Source organism: Malurus melanocephalus, unplaced genomic scaffold (assembly GCF_030028575.1).
Source record: "Malurus melanocephalus ecotype Western Australia unplaced genomic scaffold, MMel_1.1 scaffold_70, whole genome shotgun sequence".
In the NCBI taxonomy this organism is placed as follows: domain Eukaryota; kingdom Metazoa; phylum Chordata; class Aves; order Passeriformes; family Maluridae; genus Malurus; species Malurus melanocephalus.
In genome coordinates this window covers 867,804-891,262 of record NW_026623302.1, presented here as the reverse complement: position 1 = coordinate 891,262, position 23,459 = coordinate 867,804, and the positions used below count along the sequence as shown (strand labels likewise).

At 34.6% G+C, this 23,459-nt stretch overlaps 1 protein-coding gene across 5 annotated transcripts in view; it reads left to right on the top strand.

Moving 5' to 3' along the window:
* Positions 1–23,459, top strand: part of PAN3 (poly(A) specific ribonuclease subunit PAN3) — a 78,791-nt gene that overhangs the window by 31,497 nt on the left and 23,835 nt on the right. For 2 of the 5 annotated variants that reach the window (XM_057366681.1, XM_057366679.1), the window contains exons 6-13: positions 2,487–2,648; positions 10,704–10,854; positions 18,823–19,070; positions 19,647–19,751; positions 20,385–20,442; positions 21,540–21,701; positions 21,864–21,980; positions 22,095–22,196. In XM_057366681.1, coding sequence (XP_057222664.1) covers positions 2,487–2,648; positions 10,704–10,854; positions 18,823–19,070; positions 19,647–19,751; positions 20,385–20,442; positions 21,540–21,701; positions 21,864–21,980; positions 22,095–22,196 — 1,105 coding nt within the window. The remainder of the gene's footprint in view (positions 1–2,486; positions 2,649–10,703; positions 10,855–18,822; positions 19,071–19,646; positions 19,752–20,384; positions 20,443–21,539; positions 21,702–21,863; positions 21,981–22,094; positions 22,197–23,459) is intronic. The other 3 variants (XM_057366680.1, XM_057366683.1, XM_057366684.1) reach the window with 3 other exon arrangements.

The window sequence follows — 23,459 nt, the reverse complement described above, 5'->3', positions numbered from 1 at the left end:
TTCTATTTTCTTCTCCATGTTGAGGTCAGGGATGTAGCAAAGTTGATGAACTTATTCAAACTTCTCAATCTATTTTCTTTCCCTTCTGTTAAATGTCTATTCTTGGCAGATTCTCTGTTTCCTGATGGCCTTTAAATTCAGATTGCATTTCTAAAGCAGATCCTATTTTGCCCATTGAGAAACAAGTGTTATTTAGAATGACTTTGCTGCAAATAGGCTAGAATTTATTTCCAAATGTTAATATTGTATTTTCTATCTTCTAATGTCTGTCTAAACAATTGAATTCTGACCTAGTAATCCCCTAATGCTTTGTGATAGGTAATGAAACTAAAATTTAATTTTAGTCTCATCCGGTGTTTTAATTTTATTTTTTAATACACGTAGGACAAGAACTACTGGAACATGAACTCATACTCTCTCTGTTGCTTTCAGGTTTAGAATTGACCGTTTTTTGTCCCCCAGCCCTCAGTATTGTCCTTCATGAAACCTAAAGTACAGTGTCATCCTGTTGTCTGGAATCTGAATCCTGTTGTAACCAAAATAACCTTCCAGACTGGCTCATTTTCTCTTTTGTTTTGATTCTCCTTTTCAAAATGTTTGTTGACAACCWGTTATGGAAGATCAGAAGAACCCTTTATGAATGGAAGTGTGTTTGGGCACTGGGTTGTAGTCTAGTAACCTGAGGCAGACTGTGCCCCTGCACTTGGTAGAGCATGGAGAGAGAGACGGGAAAGCTTCCAGGGAAACTGTCACTCTTTATTATATTACTTCAAATAATTGGCATAAGAAAAAAATAYAGTGTTTACAAACCCAGCCCTAAAGTCTAATCTTGCTATAATGCTTCTCACACCTTTTGGCTTTGCAGGTTAGGATTTCAGTAGTCTTTCTGATTTACTGAGATGCGTTGCCTAATAGTTGAGTGCTTCTCCAAATAAGAAACCAATATTTAGATTTACCATGATCAGGTGTGCATTTGAACTGCAGGAGGACTTTGAGCTACACATAACTGATTTCTAATTGGTATGGTAAAATTAGAGTTTGTTGTCTTGTTTGTTGTCAGTAAGGTTGGTTAGCTCCTCCATGGAGGTTATTGGCTTTGGTAGCTCATAGTCTATGTTAGGATTTTTTTGTTGTTTTGTTTGTGGGTTTTGTGGCCTTTTTTGGAGGGTTTTTTTGGGCTTTTTTTTTAGGTTAATGAGGTACTGTTGACTCTACTGAGTTTTAATTCGTTCCAAAGCTTTCACCTGGAAAGGTTTCAGGGAAGTAGAGGAGAGAATCTATTTAGGTTTTATTTTTGCAGCCATTTTATGGTAGTTTTGYGCTGTGTTTTACAATTGTTTCTATGTGAGTGGGAAATCTTCTCCAGTTAGGTTCTTGCCTTGTTTCTAGGAATAATTTCTAAAACGTGTAAGAAGGCACATGTTGTTAAGATTTCTAAGGTGCTAAGTGAAGTAGATATCTGAATAAAGGTAAGTTAAGCTTTGATTACTTAGTGATCTATATCCAGATGATAGTTGCACTGATACATAAAGATGCCCAAACAAAACCCCTCAGCAAAATACAACCAGCCAACTCCTGCAGTTTGGTCCAGTTGTTGATATAACTGGTGTTAAAGGCCCTGGCCTAAATATGCATAAAATATTTCTTTTGATGATATTTACTATCTAGGTGGATACACATAGGTTAGGAAGCACAGAGAAGTCTGGAAAAGTTTTGTACTTTACCTATTTGAAAGTATTTAACAGATTTTTTTACAGTRTGCCTTAATGTTCATACCATTTTTATAAATAGTTCAATTTGTAGAGATCATTGCCAATGTAATAGAAATGTCACTGTTAATGAGGTGCAAGTAATTCCTACATGTTCGCTTCCTCAAATGTGTTTTATTTTCTCAATTTTATAACAGTTTCCAATGCATTTGTCATGGTAATTCTTGTCTGTTTTCACTTAAGACAGTAGCTGAAGTTATTTTTTAAAGTACTAACTTGAGCAGAAATGTTTTTCTCAGAGTTCTGCTGCAACTGGCTACTCAATTCTATCCAGTTTTAAAAAGCAAATTTTCAGAAGATGAGTCATGGCAAATTTGTATTTAAAATTTGTTCGGTAAAAATTTCAGGGGAGGTGTTCGTTATTATGATGTGATTGAAGGTATCTATTTTGGAAATGTGGAATTATAAAAACAGTTCCTCATATGTACAGAATTCCCAAATTTATGTSCATATTTCAGTGGCTGACTTGTGATGGATGGTTTTGCTTACAAATAATTAGTAGTACCTGAAGTTTATTTTCTTTTTTCTTTTTTTTTTTTTAAAGCATTGTTTATTCCAACCAAATAGTCAGGATTGAGAGGAAACAGTCTCAGTTAAATTTTACTTGCAAATTGTTTCCTATTCCACCAATCCAGAATCGTATCACAGTGTAATTTTAGTGTAGCTTTAGATGAGGGTTGTTAGGAGTGGCCTGGTTTCTCTCCTTCTTTTTCATAGCCCAGGAAGTATCGACTGGGGATGCTGGATGAGAGGATAGTTCCGGTGGGATCAAAGGCAAGAAAATCAAAGAACCCTATCGGCTGTCTGGCTGACAGGTGTAAAACAGGAGTACCCATCAATATGGTTTGGTGGAACAGAGTCGCAGAAAACAATTTACAGGTAAAATTATTTTTTATTAGTCACTTTTTCAGTGCTTTGGATGTTTTATTTTAAATCTTGGAAAATGTTAGAAACAGTTACTTGAAGTATAAGTTAGGAATCACATATTTATTTCACGAATCACATATTTATTTCACAAAGCAGGCATAGTGGCCCTCTAGGAGAACAACTTGGAGATGTTTTATTATCTTCACCCTTTGCTGAGCTCTGTGCGTACTTGTTTTTGGTATAATCTGAGGAGAAGGAGCAAAAGTAATCATTTAATCTATTCTAAAAGCAAACAACCCTTTTTAATTCTCATCTGAGGAAGATTTTTACTGGTAAAATTAATGATTTTTATTAAAATGATTGACACAATGCACATAGATGCCCTCAGTACAGCACCATGATCAGGAAGTATAAATTCTTAATTTTTATGTTGGGATAGTTTATATTTCTCAACTTGCAATTCTTATTGCAGTTCTTCTATGCAGTTCTTACCATTATTTGACTTTATTCCTGAACCTTCTTCAGTTCTGTAAGAGGGGGTGGTACAGCTGGATTTGAATAGCTCTTTATCAAAGTAGCAGGTAATCCTTGGGATAATAACACAGRATAAATCTAGTCTATGATGAATCTGCTTCATGTCCTTTTAAATGGAGTTTAGATGGAAATTATTACAGTGGTGGGAACTGCACCACTGCTGCTAATACTGTTTTCACTTGTTGTAGTGCCTTGGATTCCTCAGAGGTTATTTTAATCTTCCTAAGAGGGTTATGTTATTTTTGGTGTTTTCCAAGTGAGTGAAATGGGTAAATTGACAATAGACTTAAGGTGCCAGAAGTTCTAGTTTTAAGGTTTTCTTTCAGTTCATTGAATTTCTGCTGTGTAAAAGCCAATATGATGTTCATATGAGCTCCTTTCCACCCTGATACTAGTTTTTCATTATTTGATGTTTGGATATCTCTSTGTTACTGAAATGGACAGTCATGGGCCGTGTGATGTAGGCAAACTGATGCTACATTGTTTAGGGATATTTGGACCTTCGGTCGGTCTTGGCCCTTTTGCTGCTGGGGAAGCAGCACAGCCACTGATGGAGAAAAGATGAAGCTTAAAGGAAACATTGATAGAACCAGGTAAGCTTGACGGAGACTGGTGTGAGCCTGTGAAGCAGTATTGTTTTGAAGGGAGAGAAGATTGACAAAGTGAATTTATACTGTGTATCTAATAGTGAGTGTAAACTATAATTAAAGGCAGTTGTTTCTGAGAAGAGAGAATCTTTAGTTTTCAGGTTTTTCAGAGAAGCTTTAGTTTCTTCAGTTTTCAGAAGGGCAAGAAAAGTTCTGTTTGCAATTCTGTCCTCTACTGTTTTCTTGCTATACAGTGATGCAACAAGCTTCGTTGTTCATCTAATCCATTTAGATTAGAAGCAAAAGAACTTAGTGCTTCTGGAGGATGGAAAGGCAGTAGCCTGAGACATGAAGCTTCYCATTAGGAGCAATTGTCTTCTCAGTACCTGTGCGCTCTGAAGTAGTGTTCTGAGTGTGGCAAAGGGAAGGAAGCTCMATGTCCCAATTCTTTCTCAGGTTGACAGTGTTTGGGATTGGCTGCAGAGCACGTACCTTTTGAAAGATGGAATTCCAGGCTCCTCTATTGCACCAGAATYCCAGCTACATAATTGATTTAAACTATGTGCAGCTTAAGATTTGTATTACATGATGCAACTGTGTAGCTTCCCACGGAGATGTGGGCTTCAGCACAGCAAACATATGCACATGTGGTGGAAGTATGAACAGAAGGATATACCAGCCATAATAGATAGAATTGGAGGAGAARCATTGGAGGGATTGAAGAGGAACTGTGGAATGTGGCAAGACTGAAGAAGGAAAGGTGTTAAATTATCTTATAATGCAAGTTTTAACTGTTACTCCTGTATGGCTATGAATTTATAATCCAGATCTGTTTTGTTTAAATATGGTGTTACACTTAAATGATTAAAAGTGAAGTCTGCAGAGTGAATTGTACTCTGGGTTGTGTATTAAAAAAGAAAAAATAACCAAACCAAAGTTTGTTTTATAGTGATGTATCCTACTCTATATTAGGAAATGTCCTGAGCTACTCTACTACCACATCATACGTATTATGATAGCAAATGGTAATTCCCCGTATAATAGGAATAGATCAATTTTTTTTTACCCAGATTAGTTCTTATTCACCATCAATAACTGATTCTTAGTTTGTTTCTTGAGCAAAAAATAGTAATAAAAATCAATTTTTTCAAGTAAATTGCATTAGGAGCATGCACTTTTAAAACTTTAGATGTTGTTACAGTAGTTGGAAGGATTTTTGTTAAAGAAATGTGAAAATATTCCAAATCTTTTAAAATTTACTTTTTAGTAACTTCACACCTCCTTCACACCAGTTTTAACAAGACTGTTAATAGTTTTGTTGGAGCTTGTGTTTATTGCTTATAAACCRATTAATCTTTAGCCAACGAATTTTACCCAGTTTTAATGAGTTCTGCGGGAGCAGTAGAGCAATAGAACGAATCATGTTTACAAATTGGAATTTATTAGAGCCTGTTGTTAGAATGATGTGATGACTTTCACCATAATTGCAATATGGTAGCATGTTACACAAATTCAGTGATGAGAGAGAAAGAGATTTGCTTCGAAGTCCTTGGAAACCTCCAGTGTCTTCTGGGTTGCTCTAACATCACAAAATGCATCCTTTCCTGATGTCATGGCTCACAAGGAATCAATCGTAGGAGGAATTGCAACAATGTTCTGTAAAGTTAATCTCCTTACACAGAATATCTGCCCACTAAAAAAACTACAGAGAAACTCCAAAACCCAGCAACAACGAAATAAAATGTTAAGTTCAAGAAAGTCTTCTGCATAAGAGATATTATGAAAATTATGCCAAAAACAGTAGTCAAGGAGTGCCCTGCTTTATGGCATGGGTGTAGGTTAGTAGTGGTTTTCTGTAACCATTACATGATTATGTAATTTGATATGTCAGAACAAATCATGAATTTGGAAGTGAAGGAGAACATTAAAAGAGAACAAAGAGGCTTGTATGCAGTTTCTAGCATGCTAAGTACGTTAGCACGTCCTTCTGAAATCAAATGAGATTGGCCTACTTTTGAGTTAGGTAGGTGGCTTTGGGCTTTCGTTGARTATGGGACCACGACCACTGTAATGAAGTAGTTTTACAGCCTGTGAAACTGATGTGATGTCTTTGCTGCTGCTGTACAGCTGTGTGCTGTGTTGAGGTGCTGAATAAGGAATGAGAGAGAAGGATGGTTTCCAGTGTTCCTGTGGGGTACCTGCCTAACTTTCCAAAGGCTTTGTAACTTCTGCATCTGTGTTCCAGCTTACTTCTGTACTTCAAGGCACTTTGAGGATTCATTTATTTGTTAGTGCAGCAGTGGGGCCTTATAAGTTTGTCACTCAGAAGCATAAAGACAAATCATATGTATTGAAATTGATTGATTGTTGATGAAACAGGAATTTTCTTTCTGGGTTACAGAAACCTTATATGCAACTCCTCAACATACAGTAATGCCACATGCTGTTGTGTGTCTGATTGTCTTCAGCTTAGATCTTTGGCATGCTCTTTACATTCATTTGTACCTTCTTCAAGAGCCWTGAATTGTTTTGGGGTTTTATTGGTGGTACTCTCAGAATATGTTGTTTCTTTCCCTCTGTGCTATAATTTATTTCCTTTTATACCTGTAAAAGCATAAATGCTGCCAGACAAATTCTGAGCTGACTGGTGASACAAATGAGTTGTTCAATAGTCCTAGCCTCTATTCATACTTTTGTGGTTCCATCTGTAGTAATTGCATCATAGCTAAAATCAGTTTTCATTTGGACTGTATTTATTTGAGTTTTATAGGTTTTTTTTCTCTCTGATGTACAGAAGTATAGGATTTGTTTTGGTAAGTGGAGCTGGATGGACTTAGTTTTGTGGTCTGTCTTTGGAAATTTCTTTGCAAAGCTCACTGAAAAGAGGCATGGACATAAAGAATCTGAAAACTGTATTTTGATGAYATTTCTTCATGGAATCMTACTGAGAAGGCATGATGTAGATAYYCAGGTAATAATTAGGGAAGTTGCTTCACTGCTTTAGTTTGACAGCATTTTTATTAATACCCTGGAAGAAGGAGGRTGAAATTTGAGTTGATGAGGTTGAGAGGACAAAGGAATCATGGCAATTTTAGCAAAGGTATAGGTTAGAAGTCAGCTTTTGTGGTTTGCTAGAAAAACATAACATAGTTGACACAGCTAGACTTCCTTCTCTTTAATGTTGTTTGTTGAAAACATGTTAATTTGCATTTTGAAATTTTGTATGTACCTTTTTATGGGATGTTTGCATTTGAAACTGAAAATAGACGTACGTAACACAGTGCAGACCATGTTAGTAGGCTTTTATTGTTTAGTGTTTAGAAGTGTATTTGCTGCTTTTTAATGTCACAGTATTGCATAATGATTAAATGATTCTTGGATATCTCTTCTTCTGATTACTCCTGAAAATTAGTAACCCATTTTCTCTACATATTTTATTAATCCTGATTTATTCTAACTTGAAATTTTAAGCCTCATCTAGTATGAATGTATCTTTATTCTGAGATGAGTAAATTAATTACTAATTAAGTGAAATTTGTTCAGAAGCTGTACCAGTGTGAAATTTAAACAAAATATAGAATGGAGAAAATGTTTTTCACCAGTAGAATCTAGTTTATTTTCATCTTATAAAAGTTTAATTTTTTTTACACCATCCTGGGAAGTTTGGTAGGACTCTAGTGGAAAAACTAAGGATACTCTGTTGGTTTCTAAAACATAGTTACCATTTAAACAGATTTTCAAGCTTACCATTGATTCAAATGTAAAACTAAAACTAGAATTTATACTTTGTATTATGAGTCGACAGAGTGGAAATAGGACAATTTTTAAGGCCAGGAATATAACATTTAATCACTGGCCATTAAGAATGTGACTTCCTAATTTTGGCATATTTGCAGGGTCATTGCTGCAAAATGGTTATCTACAAAGATTGAAAAGTAATTAAAAGAATAAATTTTAAAGATCTAATAGTAATGTTTTATTCCCTCAGTTTACTTAGTTATTCTGGCCCAATTGTTTTAATCATTTTCATGTAAGAAAATTGTTTTCAGAAAAATTCATGTTTTACTTCAGATAAAATGTTCTAAGAAGCATAAGAGTTTTTAAGARCTGCAGCTTCTCATAAATGTAATGAATTTAAATGTGGGTTGGGGGTTAAGCTTCAAATTCTCTGACAGTATTTGCTAGTTTTCACCACAAATTACTAAAATTTGCTGTATTACTTTGRTTTATTGTGGCTAGTGACTGTGGAACTTGAGTATTTTTCTGTATTCAGAAYACAACTTGAAGATGGAAATTTTAAAATTGTAACCAAAAGTTAAATCACKTTTTTTACTTGTGGGGCGAGTCATGGATTGAAGCTTCATGTTTGTAGCATCACAGAGAAGTAAAACAGTCTTTTGTAGGGTAGGGTCTGTCTTTGTAAATCGAAGGTATTTACTCAAATGCAACATTTTCATCAAAGTTATGTGAAAACAACTTATCAGGCTTTGGGGCTTATCCTGAGTTGTGATATCAAAAAAATAGAATGCAACTGAATTTTCATCAGRCTGACCCTTTGCTATTTGTCATTCTACAGCATAAACCGCATTAGCCTTGGCAGATTCCTGGTTTTGATTCTTTCACTTGGATAAATTAAAACACCTATCAGTTAAAGTAAAGTGGAACTCTTCTTTTAAGTGAAGCTACATTTGAAAATTGTAATGGTTATAGGTACCTTTTAGAAACCAAAATGTTCAGTATGTAACTTTTAGACACCAAAACTTGTTTATGAAAACTTGTAGAATGCATTTAGAAATAAGAAGCATTCTTATGCTGTAGGATGTTTGAATCAGTAGGTGAAAAGGGTGAGAGTTTAGCCAGAATGCTGTGGATGGTATTTTGGCAACTCTGAGTTGGTCTAGGAAAGTCTGACTTATCCAGAAGGTGTCTTTCTGCTTGCATGCTTCAAACTTAATGCCATGCCCCACCCTTGTCACCTGGTTGATACAGTATTTAGATGTGATAGAGCTGTGGATGTGTCGCTGCTACTTTTAGCAGTGGAAAAATGTGCATCTTTTTCATTTTTGTAGTTTTTTTGAATTATGTTGTTTTAGCAAGATGTTACAAATTCTGTCCCTTGCTCTCCCAGTGATTTTGTTTGATAACTATTTAGCTCTATCACTGTTTGGAAGTTTGTGCTACTTTACTCTTTACCACCTCTGTAATTTTCTCTAGTTTCAGTGCAGATTTTGCTGAAGGGTTGCATGCCAGTTTTTATCTAGAGGAACATCATTCTCTTAGTTTTTCATGTACCTAAATTCAGATAAGTCCAGAATATTACCTTTTGAGTATAAATGTGTTAGTTACATGTTTTCAGTCTCTATAATTCAACCTATCCTTTGTTTTGCTGTATTAGTATGTGTCTTAACATGTTTTCCTTAACTGTGATTAAAGAGTTTTAAAATTAATGTGAACTCCTTTTCCATTTAAGTGTTTTACTTCACAATCTACATATTTGCTTGTAGCTGTTCTTTGAATATTCAGAAGCATGCACATGTAAGATGRCAAGGTGGTAAAATTGATATCATAAAGTGGATAGTGGTTAAAATTTACTGTGTAATTAAAGATAGAATATTTTTACTAAAGATAGAATATTTTAAACCTGGGCATCTTCTTTAATTTTAGTACTTTGAGAAGCTTCTTTTTCAGTGCCTTGAAATATATAAATACTATGATATTTGGCAGAAATATTCAAATAAAGGTATTAAAACCCAATTATCAGAAACTCTTTTCAAGTACTTTCTTTACTGTCTGAATTGATGTTCACACTTTGCTTCTATTTTGGCACTAACTTGCTTCCTCTGATGCTGCTTTATATTGGTAAAATCAATATTTATAATTTAACTAACAGTTGGTATATTTTGTCCTTTTAAAACTCTCTGAAACCAGAGTAGTCCAATATAATTTTCTGTAAAAAATCCATTATGAATTATCTTAACACTATTGGAAGCTGTTGCTGTCTTATTTTACCTAACCTGTTTAGACACTTTCGAGAGGTACTCTGCAGATTACTTAATAAACTAAACCCTGTAATTTAATAATCTTTAAGCTTTTCAGAGTGTTCATAGAATAATTGGTTTTATTTCTTGGCTTAATGTGGTTTTTGTTCCACTCATGTAATTTTTAATTGGCTGTCCAGTAATAAGCTTTTGGCCTTTTGAGTTTTTACTGGGATTCTCTTTTTCTATGCCTCACTACCCCAAATCAAACAAAAACCTCACCTCAAAACAAACACCACAACACCAAACTACAAAACCATTTGCACTGATTTTAAAAGAAATTAAAAATTGCTTGTGTGTTTGTTTTATGTATTAACAAATACTGGATGTTTTGACTGTCATTCTGCTTCTGTTGTTTTCTGTGGCACCAAATTAAACTTTGTTATTAAAGATGCTAGATAAATGAAACAGGTAATTAAAACAAAAGTTAACTTCACAAAAAGCTTGAACATACAGATTTATTTGAAATAGAGGAAGGAATGACTTTTCTAGTAGGAATCATTTTTGTTCCTTTAATCTGAAACTGCTAGTTAGTTTGAGATGAAATTGCTGAAGTCATGGGGGAACAGTCTGTGCAGCTGTGGCAAAGCTTTCTCAGTGTCAAGTCTGTTCTCCAACTCGTAATGCTTATGGAAAGTCTTTTGCAAAATGTTGTATGAATTTGTTCACCATCTATTCATATGGAAAGTTTGCTTATACTACTTCAGACATCAGCTAAAAACACGTCTACGTTTGTTCATGCACACCAGCTTCTAGTATTCTTTGTTCTTGTCAACAAGCTCTATGTACCTCAAAAATATCAAAAATACCTCCTGCACTAGTAGGCCTTTCTAGAAAGTGTTTTCTGCCAAGTGGATACTGTCCATCCCTTCTCATTTAAAATAAACATTTAATTTTTTTTTTAACAGACACCAAATCCTTCTGCAAGTGAGTTTATTCCTAAAGGAGGATCAACCTCCAGGCTGAGTAATGTATCCCAGTCAAGTATGTCTGCCTTCTCTCAAGCCTTGTTCTCTCACCCCTCCATGGGAAGTCCTGCTACTGCTGGGCTAGCACCAGGTAAGTTGAGAGTAATGATAGTACACTGGTTCGTGTTGTCAAGCATAACTCTATATATATGGTTATTAGATTTATCAGGTATMAATGTAGCTACTACTTACTTTAGCTCTTAATTTTAAGGCAATCTTCAAAAAGTAGAGTAAGTTTGAATTTATCTTCCAGTAGTATGGAAATCACAYTGCAGGCTGTGAAATCTGCTCAGCCCCAATAGCACTGAAATTAAACTCWGTTCTTTTTGGGGAAGAGGGTAGCTGAGTTTTCACATACTGTGTCCCAAGTAGTTCTTGCCAGAGCAGTACCTGAAAATGGTTTAAACTACCTAGAAATGCATTGTAGTCTACAATGCGTATCTTGGATTACCACACACTGATCTGCTTTTTTATTAGTTTCTAGACTGGGTAATGTAGAAGTAATTATTTGCAGTATCAATGAGTGTATATGAGAACTTAAAAGTCAGGATTAAAAACTGGAAGTAGAAGACAAGCTAATTGTAAAGTGCTTTGCCTTGTGAAATAGTGTTAATTTTTATTGTATCTGTCCCATGTAATCTCACTTAAAAACCAATTTGTTTGGTCTTTAACTTAATTTCCCAGGCTTCAGACTCTTATTGATACGTGTTCCAGGCAGTCATGTAATTCTGAGTGACAGACTTTTTTACGCATCTAAAAACTGTAAGCCCTTCATGCATCTTTTAGTCTTCTGAAGCTAGGTTAACATTTTAACTTACTCAAACAAAATTACTAGAATTAAAATTAAAGTATTTTTAATGTATAGCCATCAGCAGACTTTGATATTCACACTGTGATTCTTTAATTAATTTCTRTATGTACTTAAACTTCAGCAGTCTCTTGTGGCTGACAAGAAGCATTAGGTAGCTGCCAAAAGCCAGCCAGACAAATATCATAAATTATTTTGTTAAAACATCTATTGGCAATTGTTGTTCATTAAAATGAACTTGAGTCTTTCTTGATGCCAGTGTCAATGTGAAAGAAGCCAGCATTTAGCTTGCATGTGAAAACTTACCAGAGCAGGCTAGGAAAGTGATTGATGCTTCTGCTGACCAAATGAACGTGTTATGGTACTGTGTCTGCTTGATRCTATATTGTGCTGTACCGTCTTATTGGAAAACTGTTGTGTTTATATGCCTCTCAGCCTTGTCACCTGGATTGAAAAGTGTGTAAAGGATTAAATAGAATACAGTAAAATGATCTACTTTTGGAAAGTGTCCAGTGGGGTCTCAGAGGGATCCTTCACAGTCCAATTTCTTTACTATCTGTAAGTAATACTCGAAAGGATAAGTAACACTGGTGAAAGAAGTTCGCACAACAATTTTAGCTCCTAGAGATAAATATAGATACCAATGCTGCATACTTTCTAGCCTCAATACTGTTGTTTGTTTATGGACAAGAGGGATGGGGGAGTGTTCATAASAGCTAACTTCAGGCAGAGTTGGCTTGTTTCCCTGTTCTTCCTGTAATTAAAAAGAAAATATAGTTCAAAGTAGGGATCTTGGTTGGATGCTCTGAATTTTTCTAGAAGCTTTTCTTCTCTCACTGAGTGCAGAATTCTCTGAACCTAAGTGTCATATATAAATACTGCTCATAGACATTTATTTTTATTTGAATGTCAACATTAAAGCTGTCAACAGTATATATCCACAGAAGTTCCTGTTACCTCAAGGTCAGCTAGGAGGTGCTCTTTCTAAAAAACTAGGCTCTTAAATATGAAAGCAGTATCCACTTAGATCATGCTGGGTAACAGAATTAGAAAAGCATTTAAATACCTTTTGAAGTTGTAATGAAAAAATGGTTGAGATCTGTTAGCTTTCAATGAGTGAAAAGAAGTTCAAATGAAACCCATATAAAGAGTTCATAAGAATTTTCCTTTAAATAAAGATAAGTCTCTTTCCAGTTAAAGGGTATACTCTTCAGTAGAATAACTTTGCAGATTTCAATATTTCTGTGAGATTAAAATTGCTTATAGTAATTTAMAGGGTACTGGAGGAAATTAAAATTTCATAAGAAATAAGCAAATGTAGTAGGAATAATTGAAGGTTTGCATAGCGAAGTAGGTAAATTATGAAAATAGTCCTTTGATGATGGAAAAATGTAAGTTCTTTCACTTACCTAATTTTTGAGATTTTGCTAAAGGTAGGTGTCATTCAAAACAACTTTYGTTATCTAGTATTTCATACATGACTCAGTTGTCCTTGGAAATATTAATTTGGCCTGTCTTGTCAACAGTACTGCAGAAATACTGAAAAATACAATAGGGGAAATCTAAAACACCTCAGTGCATAACTTGGTGTATCCATGCCTGACATATCAATTAGGGTTTAGCATTGAGGAAGGTTATTCACACGTTTACTTAGATAAGTGCTTTCTAGTGTACTCACAGCACAGAATCAGTCTTCATCTTGGTAGTCTCTAATAAAATATAGAAACATAGTGATATAAATGCAACGTACATATATTGTACGTTATATATAACGTACAAATTGTGGGAGAAAATTGTTTCATTGTAAAGTTTTAAACTGATCTTGTTCACAGTTTCCAAACTGCTTTTCCGTAAACTCACTTGAATAATATCTTATTCCTTTTTGTTGCTAGCAAACACACTGTTTGTCATTTGTGTGGGAAATTTATTAAGGTGTTGATCTTAAAATAACACTTTTGCTAACAAGCTTATCTTAACCAGTCCTGTGTACCTGTTTTACTGTGTTAATGGCATTAAAATATACCACACAGTATATGAAAGAAATTAATGAATGTCTTCGAAGTGATAAGACATCATTGCTGTTTTTAAGTTGAGAGGGAGCAGATGTATAGCCCCCAGTAGTGAAAATCTGTCTGTCTTAGGTTTGCTAAAGCTAGGTTATAACTAAAGAATGATGCCTTTGTCACTGATGGAAGTGACAGCAAATTGCTGTTCCTTCTATATTTTTAGTTCAAGTCAGGTTCTGAGTTTATGCAGAATGTAAGAGATCCCATTTCTCCTGCCAGACTGAACCTGCAGGCTTAAGAGCCAGGATTGTGAAGGTGTTACACTTGTATCCAGTTGATACATCTCCAGTTSTGATGAGCTGCAAGAGTGTAGCTCTCAGACTGCACGGCCCCAGCTCTGGAGATGGAACGCTTTCAGATGAAGTGGTTTGTGGGGCTGAAGGCACCAAGAACTTGTTCCATCTTCCTGGACCAAATGTGGTGCAGAGAAAGTTGTGCTGGCATTCCAGAATAATATAAGAACAGAAGAAGGAAAAAGACTGTAAAATTACCTTTTTCCCAATTAAAACTGAGGAAGAATTGATAAATTGTTTAGGGAATGAAACAGATTTAATCAACTTGAAAATGCCTAGCTACAATGCTAATGACCTGGTWATGAGCTTAAAATAAAAAAAAATATTTAATTTAAGCATGGTACTTTAAGTTCTTGAAATAATCTGATTTTGTAATTTACTTTCCTTTGTCATTCTTCAAAATTTAACTAGTAATCTAGGGCGTCTCGAAAGTACAGAACATTGAAGTGATAAAATGTTAAATGTTTTATTTTTGACCTCTGAATGTGTTACAAATCTTACAGGCATAGAGATAGGGTTGTAGATTAGTAAATTTGTATGCAAAACTTGAAGGTTTTTCTAAACCTTTAATATTGTAGGCCAGCTGATTTGCATACATGTGAGTTTAATAAAATCTTGCCTATGTTGTGAACTCTCATTAAATCAAAAAGTTTATAGATGCTGAGTCATTAAGAGATCATGCTTGATGCCCTTTGATCCTGATTATCTGTGTGAATTCTCAGATTAAAATCTAGATTCTAGATTAATCTAAAATCTAGATTTTAGATTAATCTCAGATTAAAATCTAGATTCTAGATTAATCTAGCTTTTAATTCAAGTACATTGTGTGTTACAAAGCTTTCTTTGAAGCATTAATCTCATAAAATGTTTTTGAGCATTGTCTCAAATGCATTGTCTCAAATGTCAAAGTCTGCCATTGCCTTTTCCTCAGTCAAAATGTAACTTCAAAAATGAAAAACAAGGCAAGAAATGAAAATATAAGAATACATGAATAAAGAGGGATATGTAAATGTGAAAAAATAATAGCATCAGGAGCTGCAGGTGTGTGTAGGTAGTCTACACAATCACTGTGAATGTTTTGAAAAGATCTTCACATCCCACAACTATTTCCATGTTGGTATGACACCATGATAGCTGCATACTATGCCATCTCTTTTTAGATATAAAAAACAGTGAAGTGAAAGAAGCCCTTTCTCCTTGCACTTTGTCATTTAAGATTGTGTTTGACTTTTTCATGAAGTCTGATGAAATTCCCCAAGACAAGGAATGGTGAGCCACCTTTGCTGGTAGAAAAGTCTCAGGAGGGACAATTTAAAACAGACTTTTTGGTGTCTGTCTTAGTCTTCCTGTTGGCATTTGAATTTTAATATAGGGAAATCTTGAACCCTTTCATAGGGAAAGTTTAATGGTATCTGTCATGATCACTGGTATGTATATAAATATACGCATACATGTAAATTGTGAGTAGATTATTCAAAGCCCATTTTTTCTTCGGCCTGTAAGTGAATAGGCATTTATATACATTGTACTATTAAAATCAGCCTAATTCTGTGAGATGTGATTTCATTGTTGCTATTGTATGTTTAGTGACATCTTTTATCTTGGGTATGAGTCTGTAGGAATATATAATCACTTTTTAATGTATCTATTTTCCTTCATTCCCTCTAATTCTATTTGTTATGGTTAAATATTAGTATTAGTATGCTTGTAACTGAAATGCTAATGAATTTGGTGATATCTGCTTGAGTTTGTGCACTCAAATATTTGATGCCTTAAGTGCTTAAATATGTATAAGTTTCGCTGTATTAAAAGGGTTTATTTTGTTGTTGTTTTTTTGKTTTTTGTTTGTTTTTTTTWAACTGGACTTCCAATCCTTACTTAGAATCTGCAGGATACTGTAATGCAAGTGTCTCAAAAGAATCTATCACCTCAGCCTCTCTGTACCCACCACAGCACTAACAGCAGAATTCTTGTAGCATGTGTGGCATATTTTTCTAGTAGAATAAAACCAAACTGTAGTAAACTTTTTTTTTGTCTCCTGAACTCACTATGCATATTAGCAAATGAGAAGCCATACATTCAGCTCTCCATGTCCTTTGAAAATGAGACCTACTAGACTGGAAGGCCATGTAGAAGGATTTGGATAATGCTGTGATCCTTTTGTTTCAATCTTGCATTCGTACCTGTGCAAAGACATAAAGAATTTATGTTTGTAACTGTTCCTTCGCAGGGATGGAATTTTTTAAAAAGTAAATCTAAAAGTGGAAATTGCTTGAAATTATATGTGTAAAAMCCACTAGAGACATTTTTTCTTCTGAGAAACTTGCAGTAGAAGGTCACAGCATAATTTTAGCGAGGTGCAAGTCTTCATTTTTTTATATTATTTACTGTATACTGTGTATTGTACATATAGTGTTTRTTTTTAGTAGAGAGGTCTTCAGTTAATTCTCCTTCAGTATACATGAAGGCTGCAGAGTTTTTATTTCAAGATCTCTACTGTTGACTGTTTTATTGTAGCCAGTTATGCCTGTCTGGTTTGAGATGATGTGCTTGCAAGGAGTTGAGTTAATACTGCTTTATTAGAATTGAGTGAAAAAGATATGTCAGTAACTTTTCTATAGATGAAGAGAACTGAATATCATAAACTGTAGAATTCATTTAGTTTAATGGATGCTTTAATTGTCATCCTTCAGCTTTTAATACTAATACATTGCTTCCTTTGAAATTGATCTTTTTCCCCAGTGGTTTAAGAATGTATTCATATTTTAGTCTTTTGTTAAAAATGTAATAATCCAAACAAACAGTAGCTGTTGAAATATTGCAGTGTTGCTCAGTCACTCAAGGTAACTTCTACCTTAATGAAAATTTTCTTTCTTTTGTAGCATAAATTRGTGCCGTCAAAATGTGTAACATTTTGCAGTCATAGGGTTAATTTCTAAACAGATWTTTAGGAGACTATTTTTGTTACCATTTAGAAGTGGCTATTACAATTAGTTTTTTTAGTTAGTACACTAAACAGCAATATTCCATAATACTGCTTATTTACAAAGTGTGTGTACACAAATGTACATGTATTAATATAAAGAAAGTTCTGGCCTAGAAAAGTGCAGACTTTTTCCTTTCATGTTCTTATATTTATATTTTTATAGAAAAAATAAATGATTCAAAAGAGACAATTAGAAAGGCATATGATTTTCCCACATTTTACATATTGAAAGTCTTGTTTATTTTGTTGGAACTATTCACTTTTGAGGAACAAAAGATAATTGTGCTGAATTAATAAGCATGATTTTTGAGATGTCAAAGGAGTAAATGAGAGGAGCTAAATGAGAGGTTACAAATATTCTGTTAATATCATTAGGTAAATGCAGGTTCAAAATAATTTTTCCCAAGCTACTGCTTACTTGTTAATACTGAAACTGTTATTTGGCTTTGTCATTTCTTTAAAAAAAAAAGAAATGTAGGAGGGATGAGATTGATTTAGGGACATGATATGAGTGTAAAATCACTCCTACGCGTTACTGATGATGCATATTGAGACCTCTGCATACAGTAACTCGTGATTGAAGTTAAGTAAACTAGTTTTGTTACTAAAAGTGTGTATGCATAATTTTTTTTCTTGCTTTCGTTAGTGGGATATTTGCATAAATTACTCTGGTTATCTAGAGCTTATGGAATTAATTTAAGCAAATATCTGAGTAATAACAGAATTCTTAATTAGAGAAGAATTCTGAGCTGTGAATAGAACATTACGTATAAAACTTGAGCACTTCTATCCTTTCAACAAGATGATTTAGTATGACTGATACAATTTTGATTGTATAGAAGAGAAAGTACGTCCCAGTCTGAACAAAGCAGCAATAAATTTCAAAGATATTCAGATTAACACCAAGGTGAGCACCTGAACTTCTCAGGTCTGCTAGCAAGTAAATCTGCAAGGAGTTTTTTTGAGGGTTATCTCTTCCTYAGCAGCACCCTGCAATGCCTGTTTTACACCTAAATTGTTATAATTAAGAAATCTGAGAATTCTGCATGCAATAACTCTTGAAGTAATGAAATTTTTGGTTACTGAAAAGTGTGTATGCAGACAAGTTGCCCACGTTTTTCCCATTTGATGGACTTTGTTCAGAGCTTTTCAGACTTAACTGGCGTTGCCGCTGTTATGTTGAAGGTGAACACTAGCCAATAAACTAATTTCAAATAAATTAGAAAATCGCAGCAGGAATGTTTAATAGACTGCATATCATGAGATGTTAGCTATCTTTACATATTAAGTCAATATTTTATAGACTAACTTCTGAATATAGTGATTACAGGAAAATAGGCAATTATTCCCTGAAGTTATTAATAGTAGCATATTATGTATTATTAACACACTTATTTTGTACTGTATTACTGGGAGACATTCATAGCTTTGTAGTTCTAGTAAAAGGTACATGCATAATTAGGTGAAGTGAGTTACAGCTCAGCAAATTCCATTGACTGCTCATGTAGCTATTAAGTAAACACTCATATTAATATGAGTCATTAATATTTTATCTTTTTTCAGTTTAATGAACTGTCTTCTAGACTCAGCATTATTTTGACTCATCTTCCCCTTTTAGCTACTTCTGTGTTTTTCTATGTTAGCTACTTTTCTATGTTTTTTTTAGTTCTTCATAGTATATCGAAGTTTCCAAGCCCTATCTCTCTGCACTAAGCAAAGATTTTTGGGAAAATATATCTGTTAAGTCATGCTCTTACTGTTTTATTTCTCAAGGATTTCTATATATGAAGAGTTAAGTGTCTCACCTACTCAGAATATTGTTGATAGTGAAGGCTGGCTTTCTGAAATTGCTGACTTTTTTTGATGACAGATTTGATTCAAGAGTATCTTCTTGTGTTTCTTTAAGGAATGTCACTGTCAGCAGGATCGTCTCCTCTTCATTCCCCCAAAATAACTCCTCATACATCTCCTGCTCCTCGAAGAAGAAGTCATACACCTAACCCAGCAAACTATATGGTGCCTACTAGTGCCTCTGCGTCTGTCGCTAATGCTGTCTCTCAGCCTCCATCTACTGGCCCAGTGATCCAGAAAGAAACAGTGGGTGGAACAACATACTTCTACACTGATACAACTCCAGCACCTCTTACAGGAATGGTATGTTAGCTTTCAATACACAACTGTCTGGAGTTTGGGAATGCTGAATTGGTTGATACTATAGGTAGCATTTTTAACACTCGAAACTTCTTATTCTATATGAAGATAGGCATTTTAATTATTTTAATTGTTCTCCAAAAATAATTGAAATATAAAGACCAGAGAAATTTTTATGTATGTTTTTCATTTACAGCTGTGTAGAGCTTTGTGGGGTTTTAATACAGCAGTAGAAAGAAAGCATCTGTCTCAGTGGATACATACATCATGAGAAAACATTAAGAAGTCAGATTTTCTCTTCCTGACAGGTTAAATAGCTCTTACATTTGCAGTGACAGGGAAAAGCCAGTTACAGAAATGTTAAAATAACTGTTTATGCACATATATGCACACAGACATCCCCCTTCCTTGAAATCATTGGAAGTGAGTACCACCTAAAAAATTGTAACATATCTGGCATAGTTGTACTGTACATGAAAATTTCATAGTTCTCTAGTTTGAACTGAGAGTGACAAAGCTCTCTTCATTTACCTTATCCTTAAGGATATTAAACTGCTTCTTAAAATATTTTCTTTTTAGGTATTTCCAAACTACCACATCTACCATCCAGCTGCACCTCATGTTGCTTATATGCAGCCAAAAGCAAATGCACCTTCGTTCTTCATGGCAGATGAGCTCAGACAGGTAAGATGAGAGTTTAAAAGAAAATTGCATATTTTAGCAAAAAATAGAAAATTGCTCATGGTAGGAGAGGAATASACACTTGTAATATGTGCATTTAGTTTTCCCTGTAAAGAATTAAAAACATCAAATYKTGTAACAGGTGGAGTACAGCAGAGGGTGGGGGTGAGTTACAACATACATGACTGCAATCTAATCTGCATGCYGTGATTTACTATTCAGCTCAGTACYATTAAAGATGTACTTTTTTTGGTGTGCATGGGTTTATTTTTGTAACATTCTTTTAAAGTTTCCCACTGATATGAAAGTGTATGCAGGTGTTACTTGAGGAGTTTTTCTCAGGGCGCATCATCTCAAGGCTGGCTATGAGTGTTATTTATGTCATCTTCACTGTGGTAGGTGCCTTTGTCAGTGCCAGCTATAGCAGATGTCTTTTGAAGCTCCTTCAAGAATTTAGGTATTTTGTCACTAAAATTTTGAAGCTAATGGTCTTCTGATCCTCTCTGCCCTGGACATTTTCATCAATTTTCTATTTTAGTACAGAGAGCTAGGACTTCAAAGATAGTGTTCTCTTAAATTATCAAAAATGATGAGCTGAAGTATAATGTTCAAAACTTGACTTCATTTTTTCTTCAGGAACTTATCAACAGACATTTAATAACTATGGCCCAGATTGATCAGGCTGATATTCCTGGTAAGTAAGTGTTATAAACTAAACAGTGATCATGTTTTTCTCTGACCATGCACATTCATCTGTATTTACAACATCTTGCAAAAAATACCACCTATTTTTAATTTTTCTTGAGGCCTTAATCATGAGCTGGGGCCAAATGGATAACCAGAGTGTTTCAGAAATATTAATTAATTTTCAYGCTTCTATTCTAATTTTCTTCCGTTTTGAAACTCCTTAATGGTTAGGAATACTTCAAAATACTGAGAATGGAAAAATCATTCAGGCAATAAAACCTTGTGAAGAACAGTTTTGTATTACTTTGTACATAATAGGTTCTTCTTTAAATGATGCATATATTTTGCAGAGGTTGTATGTAAACTAAAATGCAGCTTGTATTGAAGTCAGCTGGTATATCAGAGAAGGCTTTGTACTAGTTGTCAGGCAAGAGAACCATATTCTATTTACTGTAATTTGGCTTTTGGGAAGTTTACATTATTTGGCCTAATTTAAACAGCTTTTGGTTGCAGTATGTTTACTTCTCATATGTGTGCATACTATGATAATGATGCAGTTTAAAAAATGCAGTTTAGAGTTTTAATACAGGTGAAGTGCAAGAGTAATCTCTTAATCTGGTTTGTAAACTTTCAGCACTTCTCTCTCCCTGATTTCTAAACCACTATATTGAAAGACATAAGACTGAGACCTGCTTTTTTTTTCTGATGAAAATGGGATTCTTAATGTAATATGAAGTCTGCATGGAAATTTTTGCTTATCAATGAATCAGTGTAGGAAAAGCACCAAAGAGATGTCACTCAGAAAGGTGGATTTTTAAGGTAAATGAGAAAATGGCTGATGGAACTGTGCATCTATTCTGTTGATTTTACTTGGTGTAACTGTTTTTCAGAAGGCCGTTCCTTTAGCTCTGTGGGACCACTTCTAGGAACCTACCAATATGTTGGTATTAAAGCGAAAATAGTGAATTTTAGCTTTATATGCACCTAAAAGATGGTGGAGATAATTCACRTATTAGTAAAGCCATTTTAATTTTCTCTGCTACTCAGTAAGTTTTTCAAAGCCAGCTGAGGCCTAAGGCATTTCTGTGTATAAACTGATTTTAGCAGTTCCTGCTGAAGTGGACAGCTACCACAGTCTCTTTCCTTTGGAACCACTGCCACCGCCCAATCGGATACAGAAAACAAGCAACTTTGGGTACATTACATCGTGCTATAAAGCTGTAAATAGTAAAGATGACCTGCCGTATTGCCTTCGGAGGATACATGGTGAGAAAAATTGAGTTGTCTCAATAGGACTAGCATTCCTGATCATACCAGTCATATTTTAATGTCTGGTTGCTTTTCAGCAGTTTTAGACAAAATGTTAAAGCAAAAAATTCTCATCTGAAACATTGTCCTTTAAGTCATGTGCTTCACTTTTTTATCTAGGTTTCCGTCTGGTTAATACGAAGTGCATGGTATTGGTTGACATGTGGAAAAAAATTCAACATTCAAATATAGTAACTTTGCGTGAAGTGTTTACCACTAAAGCTTTYGGAGAACATTGTAAGTTGTTCTTTTTTTTCTTTCCCTCTGCCTCTCCCTCCTTCCCAGCTGGTGTGTTGATTCTTTGTTCAAATGCACTTGAGTTAATAAATGTCATCTGTTTCTATTTTTAAGCTCTCGTGTTCGCATATGATTTTCATGCTGGAGGAGAGACTATGATGAGCAGACACTTCAATGACCCTAGTGCTGATTCCTATTTCACAAAACGGAAATGGGGTAAGGAAACTACACTATCATATTTTACTTCTTAACACTGTTACAAATACTTCAGCAGTAAATATCTAGTCAGAAATAAGTTGTTCAGCTTAATTTTTTGGCTAATTAGTTCTGTGATGTCATAAGCTGATTGATATGAGAGAACTCTCTCACCTCTTATTTGTAGAATTTTTTTAGCTTAACAAATAAATATAAAATTGATGCTAATGTGTAAGGGAATTACAGCTCTTTGAAAGAAATATAAGTTGGAACAGAACTGGGAGCCAGGAGCTCTGGTGTCCTTATTGCAGGTCTGTCACCAGGTAACAGCTAATATTTAATGGTGATGATTCCAAAACTCAAAAGATATGCTRTGCCAATTTGATGCTTGCTGTTTAGCTGTCCTACCCTTCTAATTTTTTCCTTCTAGGTATTATGAGGAATAATTAAACAGTATTTTGTTTGGTTTGAAATGCAAAGCACTAGTTAAGGCAAGAAATGGATTGAAAAATCCCTGTAGCATATTTTTTTCAGACACCAACTTCACATCATAGGTCTGACTTTTRACTTTTTTAATTGTGTTTATACTAYAGCTTCAAWGGAGTCACTAAAGCTACRTCAACATTCATAAATAAAATCTGTCACAGCATGGTCTRTGGCTCAGCAAGTTGCTTAGTAGAGTTCATATGTTTGTGGCTAAAGCCTCTTCCTCTCCAAAACAGTGTACTGTCAATCAGTGCCTGTTGAATACAGAATGACCAGTTCATGGTCCCTGGAATCCTACAAATTGCAATCAGGTGTTGTGTGGAACACAGGAGTGCCATGCTGAGAAAGAGAGGTGGTCACAGCTGAATTGAATCACAAAAAGACTTGAGATAGAAAGATACCCTGCAGTTTGTTTGGACCAATTTCCTGCTTGATGCAGGACCAATCCTGAAATCAGATCCAGCACTAGGGATGACCAGGGGACAGTGATGTGGCTTGGATTTTTAAATTTTTAAATTAGCAAAGATCTTCCCTAAATGTGTTTAGGCTGCCAGCATATGAAGAGAAACAGAAGCTACAGGATTTTTCTTTTTTGTGCCTTTTGAAATTAGAGCCTTTAGCTGTGAATTCAAACTGTTTCGAAGGTTGAAATGCAAATCTTTTCTTGGCTATCTTTTACATCACAGTACAGTGGTTTGGTAGTGTGTGCTTAAGTTCAAAAACTTAAAGATACCATATATACATTCGAAGACTTGTGTTACCTTATAAACTGCATAAATTCTCACAGACTTTGCACTG